Below are 18,548 nucleotides of genomic sequence, written 5' to 3' on the forward strand. Positions count from 1 at the left end.
ACATTTATGTGTGGCATGCCAAACTAAATTAGTATTTTTTTAAGAAAAGTATTTTTTGTGTGTTTCTCTAATGTCTTTATATCTGAATAATGGAGATATGAATTTAATGGTAAATCAGGAACTGGCTCTTGTTCTATGCTTGCCCAGGCTGGGGATGCTGCTGTGTAGAAATAATATGATGCTGAGGTCAGTTGGGCAGCCATATAAAACCATCTAAAATTGGGAAGTTGAAGCACCCCTCTCTCATAAGGCAAATATAAAAACTTAAGGCAGAGTCTTTGCAGATAAATTGATCAATTAATGTGTTGTTTTTTATTGTAAAACCTATTTGATAGTGTTTGACCATAACGATACGATAGGCAAATTGGACCATCAGTTCAGTACTTCAATTACTCCATCAACCAGAGGGCTGAAGTGGCATAACATGTTTATCTGTGTTTTCAATTAATTTAGAAACATAAGAAATGTTGTGAAGGGAAATGGATGATTGATTTAATATGAGTTAGACTAAATAAACAGTTAAATAAAAAGTTTAATTTTGACTGATTAATTTGACTGATTGTATTGGTTTGGTTCAGTCTCACTGCTGTCATGAACACAGCTTGTTGAATGGTAATGTTCCTCTGTGCGTGCTAGACGTGAAGACAGGCAACATAGGCAATAATTTGCCAAATAATCCCTTTTTGGCAAGCAATTAAGCAGTTAAGCAATTAAGTTTTGTTTTAAAAGCTCATTTACCTCTCCTAATTATTGGCATACAATAAGCATTCATTAGAAGATGACATAAGGCTGGCACATCCTGCTTTGTAAGCACCAAGCTGAACAAATACATTACTGATGCATTGCTGCTAATCATCATTCTCTTTTAAAGCTGAGTGAGAGGCATACAAAAAAATATCACACTTCCTGTCTGTCTGTCAGCCATATCACGAGTACATCCAGTTCCATCCGCTGACGCTTGTGAATTTATCTGCTGCTGTCAGAGCAGTTTAAACACAATATCACATGATTACAAATGTTCTGAACGGGATGTTGATGTACCTAGAACTTGTGTGCAATGTGGTTCTGCTGTGGTTTCCACAGTGATTCACAACAGGTGTAACCAGCTGAGACTGAGTCAGAGTTTCTACAAGAAGTGCCTCGTCCACTCCTGTCAAGAAACACATTCATAACCTATGGACACGTTACATTAGCAGAACCCGCACAACACCAACACATGACACACATGAATGCAAACACACAAAGAGCACAGAAACACCAGCGCACACACACACAATGACACCCATCCACACTAACCCTCCCTCCTACCCAGTCTCACACACACACACCAAAGCCGCTGATGGTTGTTAAATCCTTACATGGCGTCATTGCCAAGCACTGAGTAGGTGTGGTCCTTACTAGCTCACCAAACATACCAGAGTTTAAATGCTGAACAGCCACTGCCATTCTCTAATGACACCCTCCCCCTTTCTCTCTTCCTCACTCACTCACATTATTTCTCTCAGTGCTGCTCACTGTTGCTCCAGCATTCACTTGGTGAAGTCCTGTTTTATCATCAGAAAGGTAAGAATTTGTTACATTCTTTATTCTGCGTAGCCTTTTTTCTATATCTGTCATTTCTATTTGGTTCTGGCTCAATGGCAGCTTTTCTTTTCTTTTTTTCTTTTTTAATTTTTGTTTTTTTTTCAATAACTATCTTTAATGTCTCTCGACTTTTTTTTCAGTTTCTTCTCTGGATCCAGACACCATCAAATTTCTGCAAGTGGTTCAGCACGTTAGATTCATCCTACTTCAGTTATTCCCTTGTGGAGATCTCACAGCAGTTTGCTGGTTAATAAATAACAATGTCGCTCCTGACGTCCGTGCTGATATGTCTCATTGTCCAGCTGTGTATGGGAGATCAGCCTGTGGAGGAAGTTGTCACAACAAGTAAGTACTGATATGGATGGCAAATATGAGGAAAGACATGAGAAGTTACAGGGAGGCAAGCAAGATAAAATAATATTTTAAGACAGAGAACAAACTGGCCTAGTTTGTGTTACTGTTATCTTTCTTTGGAAAGGCAGACTTTATTGCTTGATATCACTAACAACAAGAAACAGACCCATGACAAAAGCTACATATGGTAAAGGTATTATGGGACTATTTTTTGCTTACTTTAAATCTGTTGTCGGGATACCTCTCAACAAAATAGTATAAAAATAGTCCTTCCCTAATTTTACTTCTGATGACTTCTGAGTTCTGATGACTGGATTCGATAATAGTCAGACTAAGTGAAGTAAAGTAAAGTAGAAAAATAAATGTATTGTTGTTGAGATTAGGATATTTAACATATAACATAATTATATAACATGTTAGGACAGTTATTGTGGTTAGAAAAGAATAACCAATAATACAACAGAGAATAAGTTTGTACTGTGTACACACTTTTTTGTACACAGGGCAGGTTATACAGGTTGACTGGAAGAACAATGCAAGTATGCAACATTACCAGCAGCACCAGCATCTATGTCAGAATCATGACTAACGCTCTTGAAAAAGACAAACACAGCATTTGTATTCTCTAATTTACTTTTGTGCTATCACACACCCCTTTTTTAATACAATTAAACAAATAAGCAATCTACAGATTTACACTTACAGACAAACCATGAAATAAAATAAAAAAATGAAATAATAAAGATACATTTTAAATAAAGAGAAACAAATATGAACATAACAACAACAAAAATAGACAACTACTGACAGGGAAGTTTGTTTCCATCATCTCGTGCACTCCTGTCTGACCACTGAGAAAGCAGACAAACAGGAAAAGCAGAAGTACATGTCATACTGGAAAAACTTAGTAGTAAGAGACTCTTGTGTATGCAGACTACCCTTTTACCTATTACTGTAATAGTTCAGTGTTTACATACACCAATAAAGTGACTTAAACTTTAAAGTATTTCAAACAATTAAAAAACTTTAAATGACTCCAACCTTTTAAAAGACTTTTAAATTGTTCATATGACGCAATGGCAAAATAAGTTGTGCTTTTATGTGGCTTGTAGACACTGACTCTCCACTGCAGTCTGGTTGGGTAAAGTGAGTCACAAGGCTGGCTTATCCAGCAGTCAAAGAAAGTCGTCATTGGTCAGATGCTATTTAATTTGGCACAGTGGGGTTTGGTTAGGGAATGCTTGGGAATGAAAAATGATCAATCAGTACCACTCAGTTCCCATTCACTCTATCAGTCCAAGATGAGTGGCTTCTGTTACTGAGCAGAGAAACTGATTCAGGTTTGAAATGCTTAACAGTATAAAACATAAAAACAGTAAAGTAGTATATAAGTTCAAATAAAAGTATGTATACTGTGCATTATATTATATTTTAGTACCACAGGGAAAACTATTGGAGCAGACTGCAACACAAAAAGGAAATAATACTGTATGTTTCTTTATTTAAAACAGCTGCAGCTGCAATCCAAAACTAAAATCACTAGTACTGGTCTTAATGGAGTGTTTTTATGTCAGATGTTTCATAGTTTGTCTGGTGGCCAAAACCTGGTTGAGAGTAGATGTTTTGGATGAAATCAAATTATGTAAACTGCAGATTATTGTATTACAGTAGACACCATAGATGTTCATAGAATTGAGGCAGAAAATCTGCTTAGTTTTCATGGATTGGATTCTACATAATTTGTCTTCTGCGCTTATGTAATGTACCTTTAAAGTCAACACTTTACATTTAACAAGGAGGAACAGCATTCTTGCACAGGCCACAGTGAGTTGAAGAGTTCAAATTTGTTGTTCTTCTAATGTCTGATACCCAACTGCAATGCTGGGTGTGATATGTTGGACTGAATACTCTGAATACACCCAGCGTCAGTGTATTGTTGGACTACAATGCATAATGAACTTCTGTACTGGACAGGGTGGTGTTGAAACATGCAGCAACTGCTATATGACACAGTGACATCAGCATGCTAACATTTTCACAATGCCAGTGCTATAATGTTTATATTCAGCAGGTACAATACTTATCATGTTAGCCATCTTCGTTTAGCATGTCAGTATGTCAGCTAATTAGCACAAAATTACATTAAAATGATTTAATGGCAAATAGTTTTTGAGAATTTCAACCCATAATTTCCTTCTAGCCTGGTAGATACTTATCTAGCCTGCTAGATAAGTAGATAAGTCAAATCTTTGACCTTCCGTTATGCTTCACAAAACGGTTCTCAAACAAAAAGAAGCACCATTTTGATTGGCTGGACCACCCAACGTACAAGCTCTGCGACTATTATCTCTAAAATCGGCTTCACTTTCCTTGAAAAAACTGCTTTTTATCCTCGGCCTGAGGATTGCGGCTTGGTTTGGCAGAGTAGTGAAGATGGTTTGGCTTGTAAAACAAGCATTGATGGCCTTATAATTTCCAAGTCCTCGACTAATGTTCTGGACAGAAACAGAACATTTTCAGAATGAAAGAGTATATATAATAACATAAAACAGCTGACTGATTGTGTAATTGTCTATTCGTTTGAATGTGTTTTTAATTTTAGAAGTTCATTAATGTATATCTTTATGTATATGATGATGTGCACATTTCAGTGTATTATGCTGTGGTCTGTTATACTACCAAGAACATAGAGTATATGTCAACAAATCAGTCAATAGTCATCATGCAGTTTTGTGAATTCTTATTTCCTCAAAGAAAATGTGCCTCTCCTGGGTGGCTGGTCTGAGAGGAATCCTGAGTCATCTGAGATCAAGAAGGCAACCGAGTATGCTGTGAAGATGTTCAACAATCACTCCAAGGGCAAGAAGATGTTCAAACTTGTTTCCATCACTTCTGCCAAGGCTCAGGTTAGATTCATTTTTCAGAAAGAGAGCAACTCACATGCAACAAACTGTCAGCGTCACCACCATGCCATGACAAAATCTAATAGTTTTCTCTTTGTCTGCTCATTTTATTAGGTGACCAGTGTGATCAACTTTAAGATTAATGCTGTCCTGGGAAAAACCAAGTGTCTCAAGAGTGAAAACCATGACTTGGAGAACTGCAGCCTTGATAAAAAGGTAAATCTGTGTGAGCATTTGTATGTGTTTATGAATTAATGTTCAAACTTTCAAACTGTTTTAAGGATAATGTTAAGTAACACATCACCAGTGTCGCACTCAACATTTACATTTATGTGTCTTGTACATTGTGTCTTACATTATTTATATATTCGTACCTCAGCCTGAAAATCTATTACTTAACTGTTATTGTTTACAATAATTTTGGAGATTTCCCAATTTTTATGTAACTGTTATTGTTGTTTTCCTTTCTGCAGCATCTGAAGTGTCACTTTGTGGTGGCTTTCAACCCCCGAGACAACACACACGATCTGTGGAAACAAAAGTGCACAAAACCCGAGAAGAAGAAGAAGGAGGTTTAATTTTTTACAGGCTTAACTTTTTTTATAGTTTAGGTCTATAGCTTTGACTACCTTAATAACTTTTGATACAATGTTGATTTTTTCATTTTTTTCTGAATAAATGTTTTGCAGCTGATTTTAATTTCTGGATATGATCAAACAATTTGGAACAATGACAAATCACAATGTCAATAAAATTAGTTTGGAAAAATATGTAGTTTGTTGCTCGTCATCAGTCACGATTAAGATGTTGTAGGTGTTGTAAAAGGTCAAGAACACATCATTTTTATATCAATAGTTATTTAATTGGTAGGATATTTATATAAATGAATCAATCATATGTTTACACACATTTCCACTCATGAAGATTTGGAGACACAGTATCTTGTGATGCAGTTGTACTTCTTTTCTTTCAAATGTCTGAAAAGAAGAAAGAGATCAGTCACCACAAAGTACCCAGCCTTCATTTATCCTGCAGTGTACATACATGCTTACATGGTTGATGTATCAATCTAAATGTTCCAGAAATGTCTTCTGTTGCAGAAAAGCCTTAAAAATTTGTTTTTAATACATTTCAGGCAATACAGTAGATTATACTGTAGCTCTTAAGAATTTCTATACTCACTGCATTCATATAACCTATTGATCCTGAGGATATCAATATCAGACATGTCAACACGTTGTCCAATTGGCACAGAGGAATCCGGAATTGGAGTAATGGTATCTGCTCCAAACGTTGATGAAAAGTAAGTCCTAGAGAAACAACGAGAAATAAAATAAAAAAATTATACATGACACAGTGATGCTCAGCCCTGTTGCCTTACAGCAAGAAGATTCCTGATTTGAACCTGTGTGGAGTTTGCATGTTCTCTCACTAACAATGGATTTATTAATGACATAAGAATATGTTACCTTCCATAATGCATAATGGAGGAATAGTCATATGGTGTGTTCAGGTTGTTGGTGTCCATTTTGTGGAAGTCAAAGACATTTGCTGTAGATTAAAACAATACATATATACAGTATAAATTCCAAAATTTGAAAGTGTATGAATGAGTCTCAAAGCAGTCCTACGGAATACATTTCTGGTACAACCTCCCAAAGTACACCGAAAAAGGAAATAGTCTAAAAAAAAAACCTCCAGCAACACTATGAAGAACTACTTTAAAATAATATAATAAGCTTTTCAGACTTCTCAGAAATGTTAGTTTAACTTTAAGTGTATTATAAATAGCTGTACAAAGGCATAATTATTTTTAACACTCACATCTCTTTTACTGATATTTTTATATAATTAAAAATATAGGAACATATCCATCAGGGCATAGAGCTCACCATCTGGGATATTTTCCCAGTTGATCCTGACATACTGGTCCCTGTCACTCCTAGTATGCTCATGGTGGAAGCCAAGTGCGTGGAGGAGCTCGTGCTGAATGACCCCATGATCGAGACAGCCATATACGGACAGAGAAACAACCTGCTGCCCTCCATCTTTACCAATAGTAGACCAGCACCTATAATAAAAGACACAGAGATAGACTTGAATCCTGACAAAGACTGTTGTATACTGTGAATTACACTAACCATCACTTCTACTTTCTCCATGCTTACCCAAGATGACTCTCAATGCTGAGGTAGTCAGACTGGCCATGATAAGGAACAAAGCGAATGCAGGTTTTCTTTTGGAAGGATTCCATAGCTTTTACAATTAAGGCTTTTTCACTGTCATCTGCAATGAAAACAAAATTAATGTCAGTTTATTGACATCAGAATATGTGATACACACATGATCAACCCTCACTGACCTATTTACTTTTTTTTATGTAAGAAATCAAAAGCAAAAGCATAAATTTACTTTCATTTTTGATTTCTTACAAAAAATCTTTGACTTAATAAGACTTCATGTCTAAAAGAAATTACTGCCACTCTTACAAAAGTAATCACTGAGGGTGTAGGGCACTTCAACCAGTCCATTGTAGGATTTTTCCCATTTGCAGTAGCTGCTCCAGCATTTCATGGCATTCCTCTTCTTTGAGAGAACGACATCACCTTCCACCAGAATTTGGTTGCTGCCTGGAGTAAGACATTATATGTATGGTGTATGGTAAGTGGCACAGATATAAGCATGAGGTGAACAGGTGAGGACACAGTATTGACATTCTTCCCTGAATAAATCCAGTGTACCTTTATTTGTCTCCAGAATTTTTGAAGTTATATCCAAACGGAAGGGCTCCTTGGTCTTCACAACTAAAATCAGAAGATTAGGTTAGCAGACATTAAGACCTATTGTGCAATGAGATATAGTGAACAGTTGCGTTGAGAAAAATCTGTTACCTTCGTCATGTGGTCTCACCTGCAGAGACACAAAGTGACCATGAGAGATAATAATTAACATACTAGACATTAAAACAGTTCAATTTTGATTTTATACGTTTATTTATGCCCTAGGGCCAGCTACTTTAATTAGAAGCTTAATATGTGGTTAAAACGTGTGTGTGTTAGTCTAAAAAAACAGAGATTGCTATAAGCAGATTGTTGGAAGATGTCGTACTGTCTGTCCCTGGTAGTTGTTAGAATCAGGCCTATGGGCTTATAAAGCCATAAAAGGCCATTCCTAAAATAGGTGAGAATGAGGTGAGATCATTGTTTTCACTGAGTTCATAACTTTGGATGCGATTTGTCAAGCGTTATTGACTTTCTTAAGTCAAACAGTTATAAGGAGAACTTACCAGGGGGTTGTGTTGAACTGAGAGGCCCAGAAGCAGGGCTAGGACAGCAGAAAAAAGACTCAGTTTCATCTTCCTCGCGTTGGAAGATTTTGGATGGAGAAGCTTGGGAAGATTTTAGCTGGCCAGCAGTGACCACAACAGTTTCAGTCTTGCTTTTATGGAGCCGAAAAAGGGAGGAACTGTAAATAGATTTACTGTAAAGGTAACACATTGCCCCCTAAACAAATGAAAGGATAAGCTCTAACAGAAAACTCTATGAACTCCCTAACTCTGCTTTATCGATTGTAGATAAAAAGCTTCACATGTGAGATCCATATGCACTTGCACATGTACATATATAGTACATGCATTAGATCTATATAGGCAAGATGCTCTATTTCTTTGCAGTTATTTGACTGACACGATGTTGACACAGTTACAGAAGGCCTTATCCAGGGTGGACACACAAAGAGAAAAATAAACATTACCTAATGCACTCATCAACACCCACCCCTCTACACCCAAAGGTGTGTCCTTTCACAGTTCTGCTTCTCCTGTATGATGGAAACTAAGCATGTATTTGAAGTTATGTTGGATATTGTATGTATATTTCATAAAAGAAAGGAGAGTAAGTCCCTAAGGTACTTTACTTTATTACATTCAGTGAGCAAAATGCATATTTCTACAAGTTAGTCTCACTGAGCAGAGAAGAAGAGAAGAGAAAAAATTCAGAAAAACTGAATCTCCTTCCTTAGCTTTACAGTTGGGTTGACAAAGAGACATATAATGTAGTTTGGTACTTCAGTAAAAGTAAAAATCAGTGTACCAGCAAAGAGACTGAATGTTCTTTTGAAATGGGGATCACCCAACCAACATCTGTGCATCTCCTCCATAGTTACAGCAGTAAAGCCATGCCATGCCACACACTCTTTCCATTTCTAAAGAGCATACTGGTTTGGGTTCCTTGGCGGGCATCACATGGAAACTCTATCCTTCAATAAAACAACCAGCTACCATTTATTCTCATTTGGTCATTCATCATGTCAGAGGAAAATTACATTCAGTGCTGCTGAGTAATATGAGGCTGTCTGGTGGGCTGGCAAACGTTTATAAAGCCTTTGCCACTAAACAGTTCAGGCAGCATTGCTCACTCTACAATACACCATTATTTAACTATTAGCACAACAATGTTTTCCACACACACACATACACACAATATACAGTATACATATGTAAATAAATATGCATAGGCCTACATACACACATATATACCTCTAAACATCCAGTTCCCCCCTCTTATACCCCTTGAAGTCACTTTAGGTTAGAAGAATCATCTTTTTCCACTCTGTCTGACAGATTCATATGTACTCCATGGTTTTTTATGGCAGCTCCATTTGTATAAATGAATATAATTTACATGTTTTGAATCATTTGTCATATGTGGTATCTTTGGAACAAAAGTTTGGCTGCACAGAGTAAGTCAGTATTGAGTACCACCCCCTCAGTGAGGCTATGCAGCAGATGTTCAACAGGGACAAAGAGGATAAGATAAACTTTAGTGAGGTAAGCAACAGGCACTCAGTCAGTGAAGGCAAACAAGTCCTTAAGAGAGCAGGCGAAATACTGAGACTTCAGTGGTATGACTTTGGGGGCACAAACATGACACAATAAACAGATGGGTGAGCCCAGTCTGTGACATCATATTATAAGCCAAAAATACCAATAGTGAATAATAAATAATAAATACCATAGTGATCATCAGTGAAATCCCACCTACATATACTGTATATATTATACAGTATATGTAGATTGACTCTAATGAACTTCTGTTAGTTACAGCATATGACATACTAAGAAAGCACACAACACAAGAGGTCATGTTGGTCCCATAACTAACATTTATTAATGAACACACAAAACTAATGTACAGTTATTTACAGCAGCATCGTATCCTGTCATATAGTGAAGAAGTACTGTGTTTTGTTATATCTCTGTAGTATTTCATATGGCATTTCCCACCATTATGTTTTACACCCAAACCATTGCAACTTAGAAAGTTAAAAAGGTAAAAAAAGAAAAATGTTTTTTTTATCCACATCTCATCTTTTCATCTTTTATCCCTAAAGTGGTGTTGTGATGAATGCCCGGTCCTGTCAGTGATTCAGATCAGCAGTCATCAGACGCTGGTCTCAATGTGAGGTGTCTTACAGTTCAGCATATGGGATATGAGTCTGTGCTGGTGGTGGTACCTGGCACACACAGACACACACACACACACACACACACACACACACACACATAGACAAACACAAAAACAGGAACACAGACACCATGAATAAGTAGAAAATCAATAAAAGATAATTGAAAATACTGGCGCCATCATCTGCTGTAAAAGTGTTACTACAATTATTTTGATTTTGAACACTTGAAAATGAAAAAATATATTCTGTGCACATCTGTAACTGGTGCAGCAGTTGTTCTGGCTCGATTATAAAGATGTTATTGTGTCATATTGTTGGTTTAATACCTTACAAGGTTCTATAACAAAACAATAGTCATTTACTGACTTGCCAATGACCCTCTGTATCTCTCTGTGCTCCTCTTCTCCAAGTTTCAGTAGAACCTGCTCCAGGATGGGAAGCTCCAGGTTCAGATACTGGGCTACCTGAGAAGAGAGAAGAGGAGAGGTTAATAGAAATGAGTGATTTTAATTTGTAATAATGAATTCAAATAATAAATATTCTGAGCTAAGGACATTCGTTTTTGCATGATAAAAATATAGATATTGTTTTATTTATATCTTCATCTTATTCTTTGAAGCACAACAATTCTTTATTGTGATGAAGGAAAAAATGCTATGGTATGCTTTTACTGACTCTAATCCAACATATATTTTTTCTGATGCGCCCAAAGGTATGTTTACATCATTAGTTGAGGTTAAATACAAGTAAAACAGGCCTTTATTTCAAATGAATATCTGACAAGAAGAGGTGTGTTTGTAAGATGTGTAAGTCTACTCTGTAACGCTTTAGATTACAGGCCACAGGCTAGTGTGTAAATCTAAAATGTTTTGTAGGAAAGGAAATACTGTCTGGGTATTTACTGTAGGCACACATGCGGGAAAAACAGGAAACAAAGGGGAAATAAAAATAGTGTTCAGGGAGGACCTAGAACTAAAAAAAGTACCTTTTAAATGAGCCTGTACATTTCGAATTATTATTATTGTGTACAACAGGACACCAATGGACTCACCCTGTCCTTTGCCCACAGCTATCAAAAAAAGGAGTCAAACTACATGTAAAAAAAACCCCTCCAAAGCCTAAAAGTTTTAATAAACTTTAATATAGCCTATAACTAGTGAAGAAAACAATGGAACAATATTTAACAGCCCAGTATTTAGGAACATAAACATTATAAAACACTATGAAACTATAAACTATTTTATAGTTGCAGCTATAAAGGCACACCCTGCTTCCCAGGCTAGCCGAAGTACTTCATTAAAAAAGTTTTTGTGGTGCAATTTCCCAAAGTATTTTTTGTAAATAAATCATAATTCTAAAGGATAATATAAGTAATTTTAGTACAGACTACAAACCATTTGTCTTCTTCCCTTCCGTATAGGTACCTAATAAATATTTTATTTTTTTACCTTGTATGTACTAAATATTACAGTAACATACAACAGTAACATGCAGACTTTTCCACAATATGTGAATATACGTCTCATTTATGTAGTCAAAGAAACACTCACATCATTGCTGACTTCCTCTTCGTCCATGTCCATCAAAAAAATCCTCATGATGTCTTCGGAGGGTCCTTGTAATATGCGCTCCCATAGGGGCTGGTCTCTGTTACTGAGCTTTCTCTTTTCTGGACAAAACACACACAAAATGAGTGAAGCATTTTGTCTGTCTTACATTGTTAAATCATTTCACTGATTTTGTAACATTAGTAAGTAATGTATAGCAGACACAGCGTACCTCCACTCTGGTGAACACAGTACAGAGCAAACTCCTGGGGATCATTCTCTATCTGTAGGATGAACATGCACAAAAAAATACTTAAATATTCTCTAAAACATAAACTGATGAGCTCAGAAAAAACAGTCCTTTTTTCAGCTTGCATTTTTCAGCTAATCCAAAAGGGTTTTAAGAAGTAGGATACATTTCTTTCAGTAGTCCTTCTAAAGTAAAATAACTCAATAATTTCATAGACAGTCAATAAATATCACATATTTCACATGGTTGAATGCTGTCAGTGTCAAAGTACATAATACGGTCAACATGTGTCAAGTGCACAAAAGCTCACCTTGAACTTGTTTAGTAGCTGTTCAATGACCTGGTTTGTGGTCCATGTGCTAGAGATACGAACTTTAGTTGGAGTACCAAAGGATGGAGTAAAAATAGACGTCTGTGGAAGACAATGAAAGATCATTGAGCTACAGTACAGAAGGGAGTGAGGGTGAAAGAGAGACGTATGTGTGACGGACTGTGGGGGGCAAAATCTACCTTATAGTTATAGAAGTGTCCATTGATAGAAAAGCGATGTTGTCTTTCTTTCTCTCTTTGTGCTGCTGACTTCCCCTTCTTCCTCCTCTTGACCAACGAGGCGTCGCTCATACAGCGAAACAGGTTGGACTCGGCCTCCAGCTCTGAGCTCTTGTGCCTCACAGGACGCAGTGTGGTGGTCTCGTAAACAACTGGGCCTTGTGTATGAGACATGTTCATATTCAAAATTCAGGGTGAATACCATCAGTATATCACACTGTTTTTCCTATTTTGTATTTGTGCAACTAACAGCAACCTAACAGGCTGCCATGCAATGCAAAAGTGAAATCTTTTAACATAACACTGGAGACATGGGAGGAAAATAAACCTGGTAAAGGACTGGTGACTACTGTGTCCTGCGGTGTCTCAGCCATCTCATCTATCTGGTGAAGGTCAACATACTCCCCCCACCGTGTCATACCCCTGCAGAGAAGAGAGGACATGATCTCAGAGACTTTAGACAAACCTGTGTGTAAACATGAACATCAAGTTTTGAATCTTGGCATGAAATATTTGATTGACAACATCTGATTAAAAGCTCATTTCGTTCTATATTGGAGGACAAAAGCACTGCAAATTATGACTTGTAGCAACAACGACTCAGTCTTGCTCAGGTAAAGAGCTGTATTAACTAGAATAGGGGTTGTTCAAATGTCAGCATGATCCCTCTACTGTGTTCACTACACTTTACAGCTGGTTAACCAACAATTATATCTATTTCGTGAATCCCAACGCTCATATTTGGGTTGGTAAAATCCATTGCTCCTTCATGTAAAACCTATACCAAAGTACCTCTGTTAGCATCATTCTAAAAGTCAAAAGTTGAAGGAATTTTGTAAAGGTTAGACTGTAAAAAAAACTCCTGATCTAAACTTTTTCCTTTTAAAACTACTGTAAAGTTTGGTATTGCTAAACTTTACAGTCCACTAATCAGATGATCGGCAGTTCGATCCCCGGCTCCTGCGGTCTGCATGTCGAAGTGTCCTTGGGCAAGACACTGAACCCCAAATTGCTCCCGAAGGCTGTGCCATCGGTGTGTGAATGTGTATGAATGGTTAGGTCCTTAAACTGATGAGCAGTTGGCACCTTGCATGGTAGCCAATGCCATCAGTGTATGAATGTGTGTGAATGGGGTGAATGAGATATGTAGTGTAGAGCACTTTGAGTGGTCGGAAGACTAGAAAGGCGCTATATAAGTACAGTCCATTTACCATTTACCATAATCAACACCCATTTCTCATATCTGGTAACAGGTACGAGGCTATTGCCCAGATAAACTTGGGCTGATGAATACAAATGTTCCAAAGCTCATATATAGACATATTAAACATATTAGTAATAGCTGAAAACAACCTCTTGTTTCCGTTGGGGCTGACTGGACTGGTGGGGTCAGGTGATACCACAGGAACAAAGGGAAGCATCTGTTTATCATCCTGTATTTTCAGCCTGATGGGTCTCCGCACTCCCCAGGAGATATTCAGGAAACCTTCCACCACCACCTCTCCATCATCACCCTGTTACAGAGACAGACCCATATACACCTGTACGGTGTGTAATCACAGTCATACATTGAACTAACATACAACCTTATGACTCAAATTCAAAAGCAGCTATGTGATAAATAAGAGGAGTCCTTAATATACTACTCATGTGTTAACTTTCTAAAGTAAGTCATGTGATTCAAAGTGGTGGCTTGCTGCAATTGATGTCAAACAAAATAGAAAATCTGGAAAATCTAATCATAACATACCTGAGAGTAACTGAGGTGCAGTTGGGTCTGGTCCTTGAGGAAACAGTTGTAGTTTTTCAGCAGTGAGAGGAACCCTGCTCTGAAATGAACACAACAAGACTGAATGACTAAACACATGGTGTATGACCACAACACAGCACAGAGCAGCAGCACACAAGTTGTGTTTTGTTGTTTTGCGCTCTAAATGTGACAGATTTATAGGTGAATGTTATAGTTTGTCACTTAAGGATACCCACCTGGACAGCGTCCTCCTGTCCCCTGCATGGACCACTTGAAGATGAGCTGCTTTGTTCATCTCTGGTTTCATCAACTACTGCAGAGACAAAAAACAAAAACAAAAAAAAACCAAATCATTCACAGCAGCAGCAGCTTGTGCAAATCGCACCGCAGGCATGGCTAAACCTTGAGACAAACGCGCGGCTGCAGACTTGTTGAATGACACACTATGTCAACATGGAGTGAGGAATTGCACGGTAAATGAAGTACACTTCACTACACTTCTACAGCCGACACACAGAGTGACTCCTTTACAAAAGCAAACAATATAATTAGAGTCTTACCTTCTCTAACATGACAAATCAGAGCTCTCTTCTTGATCTGCTTCTTTGTCTCTCTGTTTTTCTCCTTTCTGTGCTTTAAATATCTCTTTCCTCTCTCTCTCTAGCTCTCTGAAGTTTTTGTGTTATATTTATCTCTCTCTCTCTCTCTCTCTCTCTCTCTCTCTCTCTCTCTCTCTCGCTTGCTCTCTCACTCGCTCTCGCTCTACCCATGCCTTTACTCTTTTACTTTCTTTTTTTGTGCCCGTCTCCAAGAGATTTAATAACAGTGCTCCACCCAGTAACCAGTGATGACAGTGTAGGACCAACCATTTGTTTATTCTTTGGCTGAAGTAGCCTGAGCCTGTGAACAGAGATTGTTGGAATATCCACGTGGCTTCTCTCTCTCTCTCTCTCTCTCTCTCTCTCTCTCTCTCTTTCTCTCTCTCTCTCTGTCAACTTTTTTAATTTCCCCCTCCTGTTCTGCTGAATTACTTTGAATGACCAGCAGTCTAAAAGCAGCAGTTTTGTCCCTTTTCTTTTACTCTTTCCTCCTCTCTCTGTCTCAGCCTGTTTGCTGGTAAGAAATATCTCAGGTATTTAGCAGCTGTCATGCCAGCAGCCACACACCACTCCCCATTGTGACTGACGGTTCACTCTTGTTTGAAGGGACAAAGCAAAAAAATTTAAAGGTGCAGTGCACAACTTTCCGTGCAATGTTGCAAGAAATTACACATTGTAAATCTGGAACTAAAGTGTTATATGTGAATTTATCACATATGGTTTGCCACATGTGATATTGCATGTGAAATGTGTTTTATCCTACATGTTGAGATTTAACATGTAGGACAAAAACATCTCTGGAAGGGTATTTCACATATGAAATGCGTTTCACATAATATGTACAGCATATTAAAGTGAGAGCACTTTCTTTCCAACATTACTGCAGGTTACAGGTGAGTTGTGAGAATTAAAACATGTCATGAAAATGCTAAATAAATATCCTGAAATTTATGATGGTGATCAGTAAAAACAGGTATCCACATGGTGGGTGCATATCATATTAACGTGGTCAACAGTGAACAGGTTGTGGCAAGATGACACACAGTGAAGATTTGCTTCACTAAAAGCAGCGAGGGAAAATTTTGTGAGTGTTACTGTGCAAGGAAGTATTATTTTTTTTAAATGTTATTTCCTGCTTAGCTGAGACAGAGAAAGGCAGAACTATTATTTTACTGTTGGTAAATAGAGTTCAGCCATGCTGTGCATGCTACAGGTTCAGTCTCCTTTTATTTTTCTTGATCTCAACAGGGACTCTGGACCACAGCACTCACTTTGGAGCTGTTTAGTTGCCCATTTGTAAATCCAAGTTGTACACAGTGACTCCCAGGCAAGCATGTGTGTGTGTGTCTGAACAGACATGACATGGGGCACTGGTTAAAAAAAGGCAGATTTACTTGCATACAAACATTCACTAAAGGTTAAAAAGGCTCCTCATTGCAGAATTCATGTGAGAACTTCACTGTGTGTCTTTCAAGCCTCAACATGCAGGTTTTAAGGTCCCCTCCAGCAAACACATCCAAACTGGATGTGTGTGTTTTTTGTGAGTCTGTGTGTAATTTGTGAATCAGGTGCATAGTTTGGTATTGCAAAAGTCAGTGCAAAGTCAACAGTAAAAAAGAACTACTGATAACTGGTCAACATACAAATTCAGTAACGTGTAAGTTCATAAATCCAACACAGGCTCTGTTTGATTAGGAACAGCGACGCTTTAAACTTGGCTTAAACGAAGACAACGTCTTGCCTGAAGGCCAAAAGACCTCACAAAACTTGTCTATCAGTTTTTAAATATTTTTTTCTGTGCAAAACAAGACTCCTTGTTCAGATGATTATGATCATGTCATGGCCACTTCCCCCTGTTGTGTGATCTACAGTGAAGAGTTCCACTTCACCTCTCGTGAAGCCACATGAGTTTATGGTGTTCTTGTAATAGTGCGAGCTACTGACGACTTTTAAAAATGGAGGGCACACCAGTGTGCCCAAATGAAGACCATACATTTGAAAAGCAGGCTTGTATATGAAGATGTTAAATAAAGTAAGAGAGGGGCACTACATAATAATTTAGATTATGTAAAACTTTGTTATCATAATGGATTTCTTGAGTACAAACCAAAACAACACAGTTCTCTGGAGGTCAGTGAGCATGAAAACATGTAGCCAGAGGGAAAAAAGCCAAGATACACCACGACACACCCAGTTTCTGCCTTTATTGCCTTCCTGTATGTCACTCCCCCTCTCTCTGACTGTCTCTCACTCCACTCCTTTCCTTTGTGCTGTACTCTAACACTTGCTCCTTCTCACCCACATGCACAGATTTCACCTAAAAATGAAATGCGCATGTAGTGCCCCCTGTTGAAACTCCGTTCTTCTGTTTGGTTTTGTTTATTGTGAATAAAAAGCATTTACTGTCTATGACTTTGTCATTTTAACAGAGTTAAACCTTACATAAAGTAGAGTCGAACCATAAATTGAGTTAAAATTCTTTATCAAAGCTATGAAAAGTGTAATGCTATTGAAACTCACACACAAACACTGAATGCTGACCTAAAAGTCTCAGTCTGCGTAACCTGTTTGCTATTCACATTCACACAGCACACACTAAACTATCACACTGTCTCCAGGTTTGAAATAGGAATGGGTACAAACAGGTAAATTTTGTATAAATGAATATTATTATTAACTAAATAGCACTGTTCACTGTGTTGTTGAATCACACTTTAACAAATTGAAGCATAAAGTAAAGAGGATCAAACATACGTTCACTCCTACCTGCCCAGTCTTTCAATCCAAACAAAGGCAAACAAAGCTGAATCACTCCATATTTGAGGTCTTGTACCTTTGTGTGCGTGTATATGTGTGTGTGTGTGTGTGTGTGTTTGTGCGTGTATGTTCATAGGTCCAAAGTACAGTGCATGTGGTAGGAGGTGAGCTTATGCCACACAGCGTTGAGAGGGAGGGGCTGACTGACACCAGATATGTGTGTGTGTGTGTGTGTCTGTGTGTGTGTGTACGTGTGTGTACGTGTGTGAATGTGTTTGCCCAGAGAGAGAGAGAAAGAGAGAGAGAGAAAAGAGAAAGAGAGAGAGAGAGAGAATGCTAATCAGTGGATTGACAGAGTTTTGCTGCCAGCTTTTAAGAAAGGTTTGTCCTCAACAAATGCTCCTCTAACTGATTGATAAGAAATGAATAATAATTTGTGGATTGTACTTACCTTAAATGAAATAAAAACAACAGTTATATAAAATGGAGATATCGCATGTAGAACATTGTTTTCAACCAAATTTTGCCTGGTAGGATTCAGTTGGTTAAGATCACATCTCGATGGCAAGGGCTATTTTGTTGTGGGGTCATGTGGGGCCACTATTTTTTAACCTGTATCTACCCGTCACACATTACAGTTACCTCGTCATATTACACACAGATTCACTTCATACATCAAGTGATTATGGTCCTTAAGATTCACTGTAAGCTAATTTCCCAAGAAGGAATGAAGACCTAAAGTTAGAGTTCTTGGTGTTTTTATAGGAATCAGAACTAAGCTTCAGCAGC

At 37.7% G+C, this 18,548-nt stretch overlaps 3 protein-coding genes across 7 annotated transcripts; 1 reads left to right on the forward strand and 2 right to left on the reverse strand.

Annotated features, from left to right (window-relative positions):
- The first annotated feature begins 1,413 nt into the window (after nt 1–1,413).
- Nucleotides 1,414–5,610, forward strand: LOC113745754 (cystatin-like 1). 2 transcript variants are annotated; one of them, XM_027278679.1, is made up of 5 exons: nt 1,414–1,563; nt 1,725–1,929; nt 4,693–4,844; nt 4,956–5,057; nt 5,315–5,610. In XM_027278679.1, the coding sequence occupies exons 2-5, from the start codon at nt 1,845–1,847 to the stop codon at nt 5,417–5,419; spliced, it is 444 nt and encodes a 147-aa protein (XP_027134480.1). In that variant the 5' UTR covers nt 1,414–1,563; nt 1,725–1,844; the 3' UTR covers nt 5,420–5,610. The 2 variants fall into 2 exon arrangements, with proteins under 2 accessions (XP_027134480.1, XP_027134481.1); XM_027278680.1 differs by having other exon boundaries at nt 1,430–1,563; nt 1,743–1,929.
- Nucleotides 5,611–5,629: 19 nt separating this feature from the next.
- On the reverse strand, nt 5,630–8,244 carry LOC104927714 (high choriolytic enzyme 1-like). Of its 2 annotated transcripts, XM_027278677.1 has the most exons (9): nt 8,128–8,244; nt 7,733–7,751; nt 7,583–7,645; nt 7,331–7,471; nt 7,010–7,127; nt 6,734–6,912; nt 6,311–6,392; nt 6,024–6,151; nt 5,630–5,818 (listed from the first exon to the last, which is right to left on the reverse strand). In XM_027278677.1, the coding sequence occupies exons 1-9, from the start codon at nt 8,194–8,196 to the stop codon at nt 5,811–5,813; spliced, it is 807 nt and encodes a 268-aa protein (XP_027134478.1). In that variant the 5' UTR covers nt 8,197–8,244; the 3' UTR covers nt 5,630–5,810. The 2 variants fall into 2 exon arrangements, with proteins under 2 accessions (XP_027134478.1, XP_027134479.1); XM_027278678.1 differs by lacking the exon at nt 5,630–5,818 and having other exon boundaries at nt 5,920–6,151; nt 8,128–8,239.
- A 1,737-nt stretch (nt 8,245–9,981) lies between these two features.
- Nucleotides 9,982–17,896, reverse strand: rassf6 (Ras association domain family member 6). 3 transcript variants are annotated; one of them, XM_027278555.1, is made up of 11 exons: nt 17,769–17,896; nt 14,640–14,716; nt 14,404–14,482; nt 14,007–14,167; nt 12,982–13,076; nt 12,615–12,811; nt 12,415–12,516; nt 12,087–12,138; nt 11,858–11,976; nt 10,674–10,771; nt 9,982–10,355 (listed from the first exon to the last, which is right to left on the reverse strand). In XM_027278555.1, the coding sequence occupies exons 2-11, from the start codon at nt 14,708–14,710 to the stop codon at nt 10,283–10,285; spliced, it is 1,047 nt and encodes a 348-aa protein (XP_027134356.1). In that variant the 5' UTR covers nt 14,711–14,716; nt 17,769–17,896; the 3' UTR covers nt 9,982–10,282. The 3 variants fall into 3 exon arrangements, with proteins under 3 accessions (XP_027134356.1, XP_027134358.1, XP_027134357.1); XM_027278557.1 differs by having other exon boundaries at nt 17,757–17,896; XM_027278556.1 differs by lacking the exon at nt 17,769–17,896 and adding an exon at nt 14,964–15,085.
- Nucleotides 17,897–18,548: the final 652 nt, after the last annotated feature.

The sequence above is a fragment of the Larimichthys crocea genome, chromosome IV (assembly GCF_000972845.2).
Source record: "Larimichthys crocea isolate SSNF chromosome IV, L_crocea_2.0, whole genome shotgun sequence".
Lineage (NCBI taxonomy): Eukaryota > Metazoa > Chordata > Actinopteri > Sciaenidae > Larimichthys > Larimichthys crocea.